The sequence below is a fragment of the Corvus kubaryi genome, unplaced genomic scaffold (genome assembly GCF_017639235.1).
Source record: "Corvus kubaryi isolate FWS band 111438036 unplaced genomic scaffold, C.kubaryi_AGA036_p1.0 37292, whole genome shotgun sequence".
Classification (NCBI taxonomy): domain Eukaryota; kingdom Metazoa; phylum Chordata; class Aves; order Passeriformes; family Corvidae; genus Corvus; species Corvus kubaryi.
Window position 1 is genome coordinate 1939164 of NW_024581091.1, and position 15228 is coordinate 1954391.

General features: G+C 44.0%; 1 protein-coding gene across 4 annotated transcripts in view; it reads left to right on the plus strand.

The window, feature by feature from the left end:
* Positions 1–15228, plus strand: part of BMP2K (BMP2 inducible kinase) — a 50292-nt gene that overhangs the window by 29791 nt on the left and 5273 nt on the right. Inside the window, exons 11-15 of one of the 4 annotated variants that reach the window (XM_042026980.1) lie at positions 8–177; positions 793–888; positions 1569–1765; positions 2570–2727; positions 5783–5896. In XM_042026980.1, coding sequence (XP_041882914.1) covers positions 8–177; positions 793–888; positions 1569–1765; positions 2570–2727; positions 5783–5896 — 735 coding nt within the window. The remainder of the gene's footprint in view (positions 1–7; positions 178–792; positions 889–1568; positions 1766–2569; positions 2728–5782; positions 5897–15228) is intronic. The other 3 variants (XM_042026981.1, XM_042026982.1, XM_042026983.1) reach the window with 3 other exon arrangements.

Sequence of the window (15228 nt, forward strand, 5' to 3'; positions counted from 1 at the left end):
GTCACAGGAACCACGCGCCCAGGGAACGGCCAAGACATCTCACAGTCCCAAGGGACCACCCCACAGCAGCACAGGGTGCTCCAGCAGCTGCAGCAGGGAGACTGGAGACTGCAGCAGCTGCACCACTTGCAGCACCAACAGCACCAGCCTGCCATGCAGGATGCTTATATCCAGCAGGTACAGTCAGATCTGTTAGACAAGTGTCTGAGACGTATTGTGGGTGGTTATAACGCTTGGAATCATGTGCCAGTTCCACACTTCTGATGTTGCTGCCTGTACTTTTCCAGCTGAAAGAGCTTCTGTCCCTTCTTAGTATTGGTTTGTCCCTTCATAGGCCCTGTAATGTTTGTCCTAGAAAGTTGCTTGCCTTGAGCTGTGTTGTTCTTGCAGTGTGACTCTGAATTCCATCTTGCTTTGCATCATCACTGTGTGACTTAAATGAAGGCTTTACCCTTGTGTAAAGGAGCTTGGGATAAACGTTAGGAGTGATTATGGGTGATGATGTTGTGCTTGCAGTAGATGGTTGTATGTGCACCAGTGCTGAATATGTAGTCTGATTTTTTTGTTGTCGTTGTTAAGAATTGGCTGGGGAGTGGGGGAAGGAAAAAGCTTCCAAACAGAGTGATTAAAATGCGGTGACTCAATTGCAAGCTGGTTCTTGATTATGTGATATCTTAATTGAAAAATGCTGTGAAGTCATAGATGTGATAGTCAGAAGAAGCATTAATTAAAATATCTGCTTATTTCTGAGGGGGCATCGTGACTTTTTAAAGCTGTTTTTTGTCTTTCCAGTATCACCAAGCAGTGCACCAGCAGATGGTCCAGCAGCAGCTGTTGCTGCAGTCTGTGTACCAGCAGCAACCTGCCCAGTCACAGTATCCTGCCATGGTATGTCACAGAGATGGTACAGTCTTAAAATATAGCCTGTGCTTGTAAATCTCTTGTGTAGATGCAGGAAGAGAAGTGCCTGGCTAATTGTACTGAGCTCTGGGCATGGTAAATAGTGTGCAGTTGGGCATCTAAAATGGTATTTAGTTGGTGGGAAGTTAACCCAAACTAGGTTATGAAAGCTTGTCTGGAGTTGCACTTGTGTATTAATAATAGGATGGGATCTATCCTGAGTTTCTTAAGAAGGTCTGTGCTTATTTGAAATATACTTGGTTAAAGTTTCCAGTACTGGCCACAGCAACAAATACCTGTTACATTACAAAGTGACAGAAGAGAGTGATGTCCAATTCTTACTTGAAAAGCAAGAGAGTTAACTGCCAGAGTCCATTTTTTAAAAATTGAGGAGAAACTGTCCTGAAATCTTGTATTAAGATTTAAGAATAGAGCATGGTGAAAACGCAATTAGCAGTGCTGCAGTAGCATATAGCTGAGTTGCAATAATTACAAAAATCTAAGTGGCAATACACTGGAAAAGAAAACCAGTCTCACTGACCTGTTGGAGCGGTTTCTCTGCGCCCGTGTGTTCTGGAGGGTGGCGGTGGTGGGTGTGTTTGGCTGCAAGAGCAGCGCTGTTACTTAGCAGAAGAGATTAAGGCAGCCTGTGTGTTCTGGTAACACAGCCCCAATTTCCCCAGGTGCAGCAGTACCAGCAGGCTCTCCTGCAGCAGCAGATGCTGGCTCAGCAGCGGGCACAGCAGGTGCAGTCCCCTGAATATATCACTTCTCCACAAGACTTTGCACCGGCCTTAATCTCCTACCCCAGGTCACTCCCAGTGCATGGTGGAACAGTGGCAGATCTTCCCTACCCTACAAACAGGTAAGAATTGTGGCTCAGGTGAGCCTGGGGATTACTCGTGGCTTGCATTACTAATTGTGGTTAGCACTGCCAAATCCTTTCCTCGGAAATTACTTGCTTTGATAGTAAGAGATTACTTAGAGCAGTTGGACAGTGGGTGTTCAGTGGTAAAGGATATTTTGGGAGCAAAGTTAGACAGTTTGTTAACAGATGAGCCTGGTACAATTTCTATCTGTCTTCCAGTATTTCTTGTTCATGGACAAGACTCCAGGAGCTGACTGCTAACCACTTTGCTTGGGATGGTCAATAGCCTATGTTGAATGAGGTTATCTGCATCTGAAAGCAGTTTCAAACACCCTATTAAGAGCAGCTTTGTAGTTGGCATTGATGTCCTAGGGCTGCTAACGCCTGTGCTCAGAGGTGTGACCTGAGTATTTAACATGATGTACACCTCAGAAGAGATGCGGTCCCTCAGCAGTGGTCCTTGGACCTGCCTTTGCTTAATAAATGGTAATAAATGATGGCTTTCTCATGAATTCTGCCGAACAACAGTGTATGTAATAAAAAAACCCCCTTCCTTTCTGATTTAAAAAAACCCTACAGATTTGTCCAGCTTCACTGATGTTAGAAACCAGGATATATATTTATATAGCTTCCTACTAGGCTTCCCTTAAATTGGCCTTCAGATTTTTTGGGATGAGCTCTTAATGCACGTGTGCTGCTTGGGTGTAGGACTTGGTATCATGAAGCATGTCTCAGATTTTGACCCTGATCCCCAATCCTGTCATGTTTCTCTTTATTTGCTTCCTTGAACTGACTCTACAGGTCAGGTATTCCTGATGCTGAAGCGATTGCCAGTTACCCAAAGCAGAACATCAGTAACCCACCTGATATGTCAGGTTGGAATCCGTTTGGAGAGGACAATTTTTCCAAGCTGACAGAGGAGGAACTGCTGGACAGAGAATTTGACCTGCTGAGATCAAGTAAGGGACGCTTGAAGGCTTACTTTGCTTCCCAGTAAATGAGGGCTCTGTGGTTGCTCAGCAGTTCCAACATGTCCTGCTTGTCCAAGGACCGTGCAGGCTGTGTACACAACATTCTTTCTGAGCATTTGAGGGCACAGTTGGGCCTGTCTTCCTTTCCTTCTCCTTTTTGAAAATGTGTGCACTAGGAACTCACTGTCTGAAACTGGTAGTTACTGGCTCAATTACTGCAGAAATGGTAATAACCTTAGCTCTTCCACACTGCTTGTGTCACCTTCACTGACAAGAGGCTCTCAACAGCAGAGATATGTTGTCAGATGGGAAGAGAATTTTGCCTGCTTGCTTTATTCCTTTCCAGCTTTTTTCTTGCACACCAGAGCAGAAGATTCTGTGGGTCTGATATGTCCTTTGAAGATGCCTGAAAGAAAAGTGATCTATTACATTATGTTAATGTTTTGTACTGTCCTTTTTGAGTGGCTACATGTAAGGGCTGCTTTATTGTACTGATATGGCAATAGTTGAATAAACTTTTTCCTCGTGAAGTCAGTTATTTCCATGGTTTTTACTTGGAATTACTTTGTGTTCTTAATTGCTGAACACCTGCTTGTTAGTTACTCTTCCTATAACTGGTTTTGTTGAGATCAGATTTATTAGTGGGACTTGGAAGATGTGACAATATTAAAAAACAGATTGTGTATGCTTGGCTGTCTATCAGCAAGTTTCTTGCAATTAAAAGTACAGTAAAGTTGAATTTCGAGTAACTTAAAAAAACTACCTTTGCCTACAGTTGAGTATTTTTCTTATTGGACGTGCACGTTACCTGTTAATCCTTTAGGAAAGTGACTGGGTGGGTTTGTTTGCGAAACTCTGGATGATAGTTTTCCCTTGTATCCTGTGTGGATCGAATCAGACTCCTGTTTCTGAGATGGGAATGTAGCCTGCACACATTTTACAGTCAAATGTCTCACCGCTAGCTGGGAAGAATGGCTAATGTGCTAGCTGAAATTAAGCGTTCCTTCCAAATCCAAGTTAAGGATTTGATTCAGTAGTAGAATTGAACGTCTGTAAGCATGCTCCCTCCAAATGTGGCCCTGAGTCTTTTGAAATAATGCACTCGTGAATCTGGAGCAGGTTAGTTTGAACCAGAGGTGAGCTCAACACTGTCCACTTCCAGAATCCATAACTGCTGGACTGCTGGCAGTACTTGTGTAAGTTTGGGGAGATTGATTTGGTTAAGCCACAAGTTTTGTCCAAATGCAAGTACCAAAGAAGATTACAACCAAGGCACGTTTTGGGCTCAGGTCTTCAAGGTAATTCAGTGCGCAGGAGAGCTGGATGTGGTAACACACTTGATAGGCTGTATCTGAAAAGTAAACTAAACTCAACGGCGCAGCTCTGCTCAGTTCTAACCAGCATTAGGGATTTTAGTCACTCACACAGAGAAAATGCAGAAATAACCCCGAGTTACTCCCTTGCCAGCAGCACACTAGATGGCAGCCTTGTCTGTACGGGTGGTCTGCCTTACAGCTGCTCTGAGCTCCTGGGGCTCGGTGCCCGTCAGAGGAGGGGGAGCACTGGTGGTTTGTGTCTGTGTGTGCATGTAGATGCACACGTCACAGCCTTCAGAGACCTTTTAACTTGGCTTTTTGATACTGAGGGTCTTGTGCCAAAGATCATAGGAGCATACCTGGCAGTGCTAATGCCTTTGCTGCAGTCAAAGCAGAAATAATTATAGTTCATGTTGTCCACTGGTACTTTCTCAGACTTGGCTGGAATAATGAGAGATCAGGAGATTTATTGTAAAATTAAATCTTGTACCTATAAAATTGTCTTTAACTGCGTAATACTGGAATTTCCTTAGATATGTATTAAGGTTGAAGGCTGAGTTCTCTTTAGTTGTAGGTTATCTCTTATGAGGGAAAAAGGCTGTTGAGTACTAAGTAACTTTTTTGCCATCTAGAGAAAAGAGAATTGCAGATGTAGATTTGATCAGTGGTTCTATTTTTCTGTTACTAAAGCCAACTGCTGTCCTGTACTTTATAATTCACATGCAGTGGTGTGTAAGTTTGTGGAGCTGAGTAGTGTTCAAAACATGAATCCTTTCTTCCTCTTTTCAGGAGCCTAGTTTGTATTGTTGGACTGATGCTTTATACATAAATTAATGATGGTTCTGAATCTGGCAAATATTTTTAAAGCTTACACGTTTATGACAGTAACACCTAAGTGAATATACACGGCGTTTGTTAGAGGATGAAGATGTCACAATTCCTCAGGCTGGCATTACCATCAGATTGCCTGTGTTGAGGGGCTTAATGGTGTGTGCAGTGATGGGTTCTGCTGGGGTGATTAATCACTTCTCTTGTAAAAGGGAATCCAATTCCTAGGACAGAATACATTGCTTATACTTGGTGAGTGTTTTCCTAGTAGAATGATGCTGGTTTCAGTAAAAGGTCATGTGCAATTGGATGGATTTCTGAACTGAGCACCTTTGTGGAGAGCTGTGACATGGAGTGACAGATTGGAGCTCCTGGCTCTTGTTGTTTCTCTGTTGTTGGTGTTGCTTTGATCATCAGTTAGGGATGGGCCAGAAGTGACATCTGATGCAGCATTTCTGACAGCATTATGAAGAAGTAGGTTTCCTAAACAGCTCCTGTAACCACTTAATCATCTGGGCAGAACTGGGAGCCAACAAAGTGAGTCTGCTTTTTCACAGGGAAAAAGCCCCCAGCCCGGCTTTCATAGCATTGCACAAAGACTGTTGTTAGGCTCAGGATCCACCCTGATGCTCCAGCAGGGACAGGTGTGGGTGCAGAACCTTCCAGGCACTCTGCCTGTCTCCTTGCCAGTCTGTGCAGTAGGAAGGAGCTGCCCAGACCAACTGTGCAGGCCAGAGCTGTGCTTCTTACTACCCTTTCTTTGTCAGAACCCCCTGCCAGAGAATATATTCCTCTCTCACCCTGTACAGTGCATAGCTTTGCATAGGTGTAAGTCCTGCCATTTTTATTTTATTTTACTTTACGTTATTTTTTGTTCTGTTTCATTTTGTTTTTTACAGACAGGCTGGTGGACAGGAGAGCATCTTCAGATAAGAGTGTGGAGCCACATGCTGCTCCACAGACAAGTCCTCCTGAAGATCCGTTTGGTTCTGTTCCTTTCATTTCTCAGCAAGGCAAGTTCCATCTGTGACATGATTACCTCATAGCTGTATGCATACATACATATAGGTGTATGTATCTGCTAAAGTGTGCACAGCAGTTCAGTGATGAAAGAATGGCAAAGGGCTTGGCTGCTTCCTGAGAGGACATGGGTTGAAGGGATGTGTTAGTGTGTTCATTACCTCCAATTAAAACCACCTGTGCATCCATCTCCTTGTGCCTGTGGAGCCTTGGGACAGACTGTGTAGGGTGTGGTTCTGCTGGGCCAGTGCAATGGGCGTCACCTGGGCAGAACCACAAGTGCTTTTGCTGAAGGAGAATTCCTTGCTAAGGCCAAATTTTGTTACTTCCTTGTAGTCTGCTTCTGACTCACACAGTTTCTGTAGTTCAGTTCTCCAGCCAAGTGAAGACAGTAAGCTTCTACACATTTAATGCACAGTTTTGGTACAAGTTGAGTCAAACCCCAACATTTTATGTTTTCTGTACATGGGGAGGGTGGGCATTCATTATTGCTGTTCAGTTCAGCTTTGACTATGTTTACCTTGAAGGGAAGTAAAAATAATGTGTTATGTGGGCATTGTGAGTGGGAAACTGCATCATCCTGCAACTTAAGCAACAGTTTTAACATTCGGTGGATCAGCACTTTAGTATTGATTTTGGTACCTTTGACAAAGTAAAGCCTGTGTGGTAGATGAATGGTAAAAGGAGCATCAGTCACTTCTGAAGCCACTTGGGTTTTGTTGCGAGTAGCTGTGTGATGAAGGTGCCTTAATATGACTCATTCAGACTGTTCTTACGGAAGTTCAAAAACTCAGGTAATGTGCCTTAAAATAAATCAACTGGGGTCAACCTAAGTTAGTATCTGTGTTTTCTTTCACTTTGATCTTGTTCTTGGAGGTGCTCCGCTAGGGCTGCATAGCACTCACGAGTGTTCCACGTGGTGAAGGGTGGACAGGGTAACGCTGTTGTGTTCTGCAAAGCCTTTGGTAAAAATCCCTCTGTGCCCACGGCTGCTTCCTGTCCCTAGACCTGAAATCATTCTGCTTGGTCTAGGACTCTGTTCCTAGTTTGTGGTGTTGTTCCGCTCACTCAGGACAAGTTTGCTTTCTGTCACCTTGTTCATGTTCAGTAGTTCAGTGCCATGTGAAAGCCATTTAAGTGAAGAAGGGTTTGCTCTATAGGTGCTGTTTGGAAGGGTTTTCCCTGGCATCTTCATTCCAGAGGTTGCTTTGACTTATGGGTGAGCCTGAATTCACATGCAAAACAAAGAGGAATAGTTTACACTCCATTTAAAATGGGGACCATCAGGTACTCAGTCTCCTGCCAGCTATTCATGCCCTTGTGTCCAGAGATTATTTTATTGCTTTCCTCACCTGAGATCTTGGAAATGCATTTGACTGTTGCTGGTTTTGGGATGGTTATAATATAGCTTTAGATTGTAACCAATGTCCTCACTGTATTGTATCACGTGCTTTATTTTTGTTACTTGAAATCCAAGCTCTCATTCTTGACATAATGAAAAAAAAAAAGGGAGCTGCTTCTATTAAGGGGAGGAAAAATCCCCAGAAATTCAGTTGTAACTGAAAAACCAGCCTGTTTGAGACATGGTGAACTGGTAGCTGTGGCACTGGGAAAAAATCATCCATTTTTCAATGGCCTTTTTTCCTATGGACTTGTAACTGGCATTTAAATGAGTCAATACTGGCTTGGTTTCAAGGAAGGTATTATTAGTTATGTGTTAACTGTGAATTGCACTTAGTAAACAAATCAGATACAATAAATCTTTAAATGTTAATATTTATCTTTTAAAAGCTGGTTTGTGTTCCCCACTGAACTGTTCTTTGTAATGTCTTGAAAAGAGCTGTCGCAAGACATCTAAGAAAAGGAGAAAGCTGTTGGACAGACTTGGACATATTTAATTTCTAGCTGAGGGCTTTCTGGGGCAAGCTTGACAAATGTGCCTCCCTAATATTTTGATGTCCGCTTGTACTTAATGCTCTTGTGTGACATGTTCTTTCTGGTTTGTTCCTCGTGATTGTGAAACATGTAACTGAGAAGTAAACCACCTGTGTCCCTTACTCAGGGCATCCAAGGTCAGGTGACTGCTCGGCAAGTGGAACAGGGGGTTCCAGCATTTGCGAGAGAGACTCTCGGATCTTGTTAAAGCACAAGCTTCGTTTCCTTATTGTAACGTGTCTTGGGCCAAATGTGAAGATTGTTAGCACTGTTTGCCATGGGCTCTGGCTACTGAATTCTGACTTGTTGAGTTACAATGAGATGAAATGTTGACCTTATAAACACAGGATCTTTAAAGTAAATAAAATTGACTTTCTTGAAAAGTGACAGTTCTTACTGAAGTTGTGTTCTACTGTATTGGCCACAGTTCCGACTCAAAGGTTGGGTCTTTTCTGCTTGGTTTTCCTTGTTGTGGCATTAGTCTGATGTCTAAATGGTGTATGAGGGCTGTGGCTCAGTAGAGTCACCCAGCGGATTCCTCCTGTTCTGGAGGCTTAAGGGTTCTCTGCTGAAAGCAGCTCTGCACTCAGTAATAAACTGGTTCCTGTCACCTTTTGAGAGAGAGCTGCAAGATGATGAATATCGTGTGTTGTCTTTTGACTTACCAACATCAAGTCCTGGTCATCTGGCAACGTAAGTGTCACCAGGTATGTTAATGTGTGTCTGGGAAGGTGAGGCAAGGGAGCAGCAGAGGCTGGAATTGGAAACCTTCAGTCATCGCTGGGAAAGTCTATGGGCTGCTGTGACTTGGGATATTCTCTGTGGAGCTGCGAGTGCATTTCAGGCTGGCACTGCTACAAGGATCACCAGGAAAAGGAACCTGGAATTGGATGGACTATAGCTGCTTGTCTGTCAGACCTTCTGTGCTTATTCTTGTCCCGTGGGAATGGAGAGCCAGCAGCAACATGTGTCCCTTGGCATGCACAGACGGAAGGAGGTGTGAAATGAACTAATGGGTGTTGGGTTCCTCTCTATCTGGGAAATAGGGAAGCACTGTGGAAGTTCTTGATGTCTCTCACCCTTGGTGTGTATCCTATTAAAAGCATTCTCACAAGTAAATTTGCTACACACACTACTTTATGCCTGAATTTTTGTGGAAAATGGTAGTGCCCTAAGACCTGAGATGACTGGAAAAGAAACTCGGCCCTGGAAAAGAATTCCAGTGCTTGATCTGATAGAAACAAACCTGACATTGCAAACTTCTTAATGAAAGAGAGAGAAGACAGCACAATTGAATGGCCAGCACTGGGGCACTTAGGCACTTCACATGCGGAAAACAGATCCTGGTTCTGGAATGCCCAAAACTGGATGGTGACAGTGGAAAAAAACATCTCCTGTGGTCAGCATTTTGGAATGGAAGTTTTTGATTCAAGTCTGTGTTAACCAGCTTGTGTTGTAATCCCCTTGGTTACTATCAAGTGTTTCAGAAGCTCAGGAGAAACACATTTTGTGCTGCTTTCAAATGTAAGAAGGAAATGTCATGAATATAGTATAGTTTGCTGGTGAGTTGTACTTGGTGCCTTTGGTCATCTTGCCTTTATTCACACTAACGTCTGTGGGATGAAGCCAGGCTAGGATGGCCTTTTGCTTCCCTCAGCTCAATACTGTGATTCCCAGAAGGAATACAAGCATTGAGGTAACACTCAAAATTATATGGATGGGCTGTGTGCGAAGTGGAGGTGTTGGGGAATGTTGCCTGAAGCTGTTTCAGGCATTTGGTGTGCTTGTGGGGAATCTCTGTGAGCTGTCTCCTGGCTTGGATCTTGGGATAGGGTTCTGGTTCAGGTCATCTCATTAACAGTTCTGTTGAATGTTGGTACACATCATGTGTGCTGTAGACGTGATCAAGTCACTTGGTTTTTGTAGCCTCCATGGGGTAACCCCTTCTGAGCCACTGCAGACCTGTTCTCTGTGCAGAGACTGAATAAAAATGAGTCCAGTTCTGTAGCAGCTTCCTTGTGACTTCCAGGCTTCCCACACTCGGTGATGCGGTGGTGTCTTCAAATGGTCGCTGCAGGTGTCTGTCTTGGAATAAGAGGGGCTTTGTGGTGTGGTGTGTACTGTCCCAGCTATGTGGATCTTGTAGAAAACCAGCTGGCTGTGTGCCAGACAGCAGTGCCATGGGAATCATCTGGAGCCTTGGACACACCCCTGAGAATCCCCTGCTGCAGTAGGTGCTGCTGGGTGTGCACCACGTCACAGCGGAAACGTATGATGTTCTGGCAGGAACAGACATGGGGGTTGATTATTCCTTCCGTTGTTTTTTTGTGTACTGCTTCTAACAGGGTTTCAAGCCACTGCAAGTTCTGTACCACGGCTGTGGAGCCCTGGCACCACTGTGCAGTCTGGGCCTTTAAGTGAGACACAGCTCACTAGAATTTAAGAAAAAATTATTAATACCAGACCAGAAGAAACGAAAAAAGACTTGAGCCGCTTTTACAACTTGAAAAGTGCTCCTGCCAACAGTTCGTGTTTCTTTGACAGCTGATGTTGATTGTTTAAAGATGCCCAGACCTGTGCAGTGATCTGGCTGTGGTAACAGCATTTCAGGTTTAGGTAACTTGACCTCTAGAGTAAGTTCTTATCAATATTTGTACTCACTGACAGTTTTGCTGATGTCACTCTATATCTTCTTGGCTGTAACTTCAGATATTTGTAGTGCTTGCTGAATGCAGATTCAGGGTATTTCCCTGTATCAAGATCATCCTAAGCTTCAGCTGTTCTAGGTATCACTTCCTAAGTAACCTGAAATTGTTCACCCATCCTAGGTATAAATGGTGTGTCTGGGCTCTGCCAAGGGTCTGCTTTTTCTGTCCAAATTGGTCTTCTGATTTTTAACAAGTTTTTTCACATCTTGGAGCAGCCATAGGCACGTTGCAGTATTTTTTTTGTATTTCACTTTAATCTCTGGATTAATTATTTAAAAGAATGTCGTCAGTAGCTGCCAGGCACAAGTGTGGTGGTGTTCTTCCATTTCTGTTGCTCTTGAACATAGAGGTGATGAGATGTGTAAATCCATTACAGTGTTGAGCAGCTGCTGCCCTGGCTGTTGTCAGAGAACTGGTGCAGATTTAGTTGCAGCCCGTCGGTAATCCTTGGGCTGACATGTGGCAAATTGTTATGAAATGATGGTGGCAGTATGTTCCCAATTCCAAGGGAGCTTAAAGCTCTTATGCCCCACTCTTGGGCCACCCCCGCAATACCCTAAAATGGGGGACCAGCAGAAGGCATGTAATTACTGCAGTTGTTAGAGGGAATTCATCCTCTTATAATCCTGTGTCTCAAAAGAGAACATCAGAACAGAAAATTTCCTTGAAGATTGGGATCTTCTTATATGATTAAAGATGTTCCACCTGGCTCGCATTTGAGCAAAGAACAATTGTTCCCTACAAGCTGCAAACCTGATTAGAAGTGTGGTAATCTGAACAGCACATTGCAAACAGATGTTGCTCACCAGTGTGCAGCATTGCCATATAAATATGTATCTGAACGTCTCTGCAGCAGTGTAGCCTGACAAGATTGCACGAAATGGACATGACACGACACTTCAGTTTGGAAATCTGTTTGGCCAAAGCATTCAGCTGTCATTAAGCAGGGGCTTTTCCCTTTTGGGGGATTGTTTCTGTGTGTAGTGCTCTTTATTTCATTTGCTAACTTCATTAGCACTGAAACAGGGGCAACTGTAGCGTAGAAAACCAAACTATCCTAGCTTAGTTTAAAAAATGATAGTTCTAGGGAGGTTATTTTTGGTTTGGTTTTGATTCTTGCCTGATGCAGTTTTTATCCATGTTCCTGGGGCTAACTTGAAGCCACTGCAGCTGCAAAGGTGGGTGCAGAGATGGATTGTTCCCCCTGGGTTGGCCAGGTAGGGCTAAGTGTGTAAAATGAGTATCTTAGAGTAGTTTCTGCTCAGAGCAGGTAGGTCTAGTTGTTTCTAACACCTCAACACACATGGAAGGATAAAGCAAAATACTTGCTCTTTCCTAATACATTCCAGTTTGGGAGCAGCGACGTGACCTTTCTGGTAATACTCCTTGGAGTAAAAGTGTTTTCTTCAAACCCACGTTTCAGGAGCAGTTGCTGCTCACAGCATCATCTGATGCGTGCCACCTGCTTTCCAGGTGACATTGTTGATGTAGGGTCATGTGTGCTGGCTCTGCAACTCTGATAATAGTGAGCTCTTAGTGGAGGTTTTGAGTTTCTAATCACTGTTGGATAATTCCCAGTCTACACAATACCTAGACACTGGTTTCCTGCTGCAATAAGCAAGTCACACTGATACTCTGGCAAGGAGACTGGAGACGGAGGAATCTCAGCTAAAGAGCTAGAAATTTGGAAACCATGTTCAGAAACCACTGCTGAGCTGAGATGCAGTTATTGGCTGTTCTGTGATGGTGTTGGAACAGGAAAAAGTCGTCTTGCTGTGTCTTTGAGTGGCCTCCAAATGGAGATATTTTGGACCATCTTTTCTCATGTGCAGGGGCAGACCTTTACAAATACACATGTCAAGCTTCCCTTTTCTGAAGGCTGCCTCATTCCTGCCAGCACAAAGGCTGGTGGTGTGTGCTGCATCTAGCGTGCCGTGGCATTGCCCTTAGTGGAGCAAGAGCCCACAGAACTGACTGGGGCCAGGACAGACTGCTGTGGGCAAAGTAAAAATGAACAAGTACATCAGACTTTCACTATTCTCGTTGGCTATTCAAGCACTTCCCCTGTGTCTGCCTCTGTCAGCCAGGAAGGTGCTCAGCATTTCCTTGAAGAGTGGTTCAGAGCTCCAAATACAGGGGGAAAACATCTGGCTTCTGTGTTGCTGGGGATGCATGTCTCCAGCAAGAGGGATTGCTCAGTGAATTGTTCCTGGCTTCATCCGAGTTCCTCTGGAGATTCTAGTTGTTAGACTCAAGAGAGGAAGCTTAGGGTGTTAATACAGACTCCTGAAAGGCTGGCTTGTCTTGATGCCCGATTCTCAAGATCATTGGCTGTGTGTGGCCAGCAAGAATCACAGTTCTGAATAACGGGCAGGTCTGTTGGGATGCTGGAGCAGCTGGGGCGCCAGTGCCAGCCCATGGAGTGTGCTGTGGGAAACGTCCTCTTTGCTGTACCATCTGTCTGGAGAGGTCTGGGGCTGAGAGCTGCACCTCGTGTGCCTCAGATGGCCCCTTCAGCAGCTCAGCTGCTCTTGGTAGAGGTTGGGTGTTCTGTCTCGTCAGTGCCCGTTACAGTTTGTTTTCTGTGGCAGCACTTAACAAATAATATTTAAACCTTTTGGGAAGTCAGGTATATCAGATAACACTGTGGTTCAGTTCTTCCTTGAAAAAAAAAAAAGCTGTATTAGTTGTTAACTGCATATTGAGATTAAGTGCAAAGTCTAACCATTCCTTGGGACTGTAAACTCTTGTGGATATGGACATAGAGAAAAGGTTTGGGCCTTTTGTTGTGTAAGTGGTGTTAACATCTAGCCTAGAAATAGTCCCTTTTTCTTCTTTTAAATCTATTTGCATTTATGCTAACATTAGTGTTCCAGTAAATATTGGAAACAGTAGGATTTGGAGGATAGAGGGTTATATAGTGCAATGTGAAGGCTGTACCTTTGGGAAATCTAAAGGAAGCAGCAAAATAATCCAGATTCTAATTTAGTGGCTAAAGCAAATATGTAGTATTTAAAATTACAATAGATAAGAAGCAATCTGACACCAGAAGGCAAGAAGAAACAGCTCAAAGCCCTAATCACCTGATGTTTTTAGTCATTCTGGTCATCCTGTTCTTAAATCCATACATAAATTGTATTGCTGCTGAATTTTGATTGTTTTAAGTGTAACTGCAGAGGGGTGAGGAAGCTGGTGGATGAGGAAATCAGCTGTTAATTCCCTTTAAAAAGGGAAGAAATGGCTCTTGTAAAACTGGAGCATAGAAAGAAAAGAATCTGACTTGGCCTGGAAGTTGCTAGTTTCCTTGTGAAAGAAGGAATTAGCTGGGAAAATATTTTGTATATTGCAAGAACAAGAGTTATGATCTGGATTCTGGCTGAAGACATTTTTTTGAGAAGTAGTGGATGCCTGCAGCCCTCCGTAGCTTTTTCAATCCATTGAACACATGGAGTGCGTTAAATGTCAGTGTTTGGGTAACAAAGCCCTAAGTGGAAGACATTCGTTTTGGTTGAGTGAGGTCAGGGCTCCAGTGCAGTGCTCTGGGTAGAGTACTCTAATAACTGCTTGAACAGGAGGAGCCCCAGCCCCAGCTGGTGTCAGATGCTGGAGGTGTGAGAAGCTCATCCCCAGTGCCAGGGTGCCTGTGACAGCCTCCCTGGGCAGAGTGGCACACAGGTTTTGGGCAGTGGCTCTGTGCCTGCCAGGAAGTGACTTCTCACTGCTGTTGTTGGTGTTACATGTAACATTATGCACCTTATCTGTGGCCAAGAGAAGAGGACATCTCAAGGGCAAATATGCTTTACCCAGTGGAGACTGAGGTGTTTTTATTTTCCTGCTGCTCCTTCTCTTCCAGTAGAAATCCAAGTCAGTTACCCTTCTGAAAACATCTCCCCACAGCACGGGGCTCTGACACAGGGAGAAACTGGGCTTGCGAAGTGATGACAGCTGTGCCAGTGCCACTATGCAGCCTCCCCTGCTCTGCCTGCTCTTGCCATCTCTTTTTTTGTGCTGCTGCAAAATTTTTACTGCTTCCAGTGTTCCCAAGGCAACCACACCACAGAAGACTCATGAGTGAATTGTTCGTTCAGTTCTAGTTGTCAGTGAATAGGGGGGAGGAAGCAGGCAGAGGAAAATGAGTAGATAAATTTCCTTGCCATAGAGAAGCTGAGCTGACAGATTGCACTTAGACAAAAAGCAGAAAGCATTTTTCTCAAACTTCAGGTAAAGCAAGAGCTCTTTGTACCTCAGTTGCTGTGGGAGTTAGAAGGAGCTGCTCTCATGACTAGATCGTTGTTTGTCAGAGCAGACTATCAAAGTAGAAGCACACCCCAAAATAGCTTGTCTGCTTAAAAAAATTAATATAGAAAAGTAAAGTGTTTAAATCCTGCTGTAGCTGTATAATGACTGGTTTTGAAAAGCTGTCTCCAGAGATCAGCTGTGTCCATTAGCCCCTTCTCCGTGCCCCAAAAATGTTGGTACTGTATTTCCAGGCCCCTTGTGCTCAAGAAGTAAAGCTGGCAGCTCTGACTGTTGATTTTATAAGTGTTGTTTGAACTATCAGATCTGATTTTTAGTTTATTTCACTCCGTAAGTACAGGATATATGTTTGCATAGCTCCTGGGATGTGTGGCTGTGGGGTGTGTGGAGTAAATTTTGCCTTTGTATGTTTTAAGTTTTCTTTT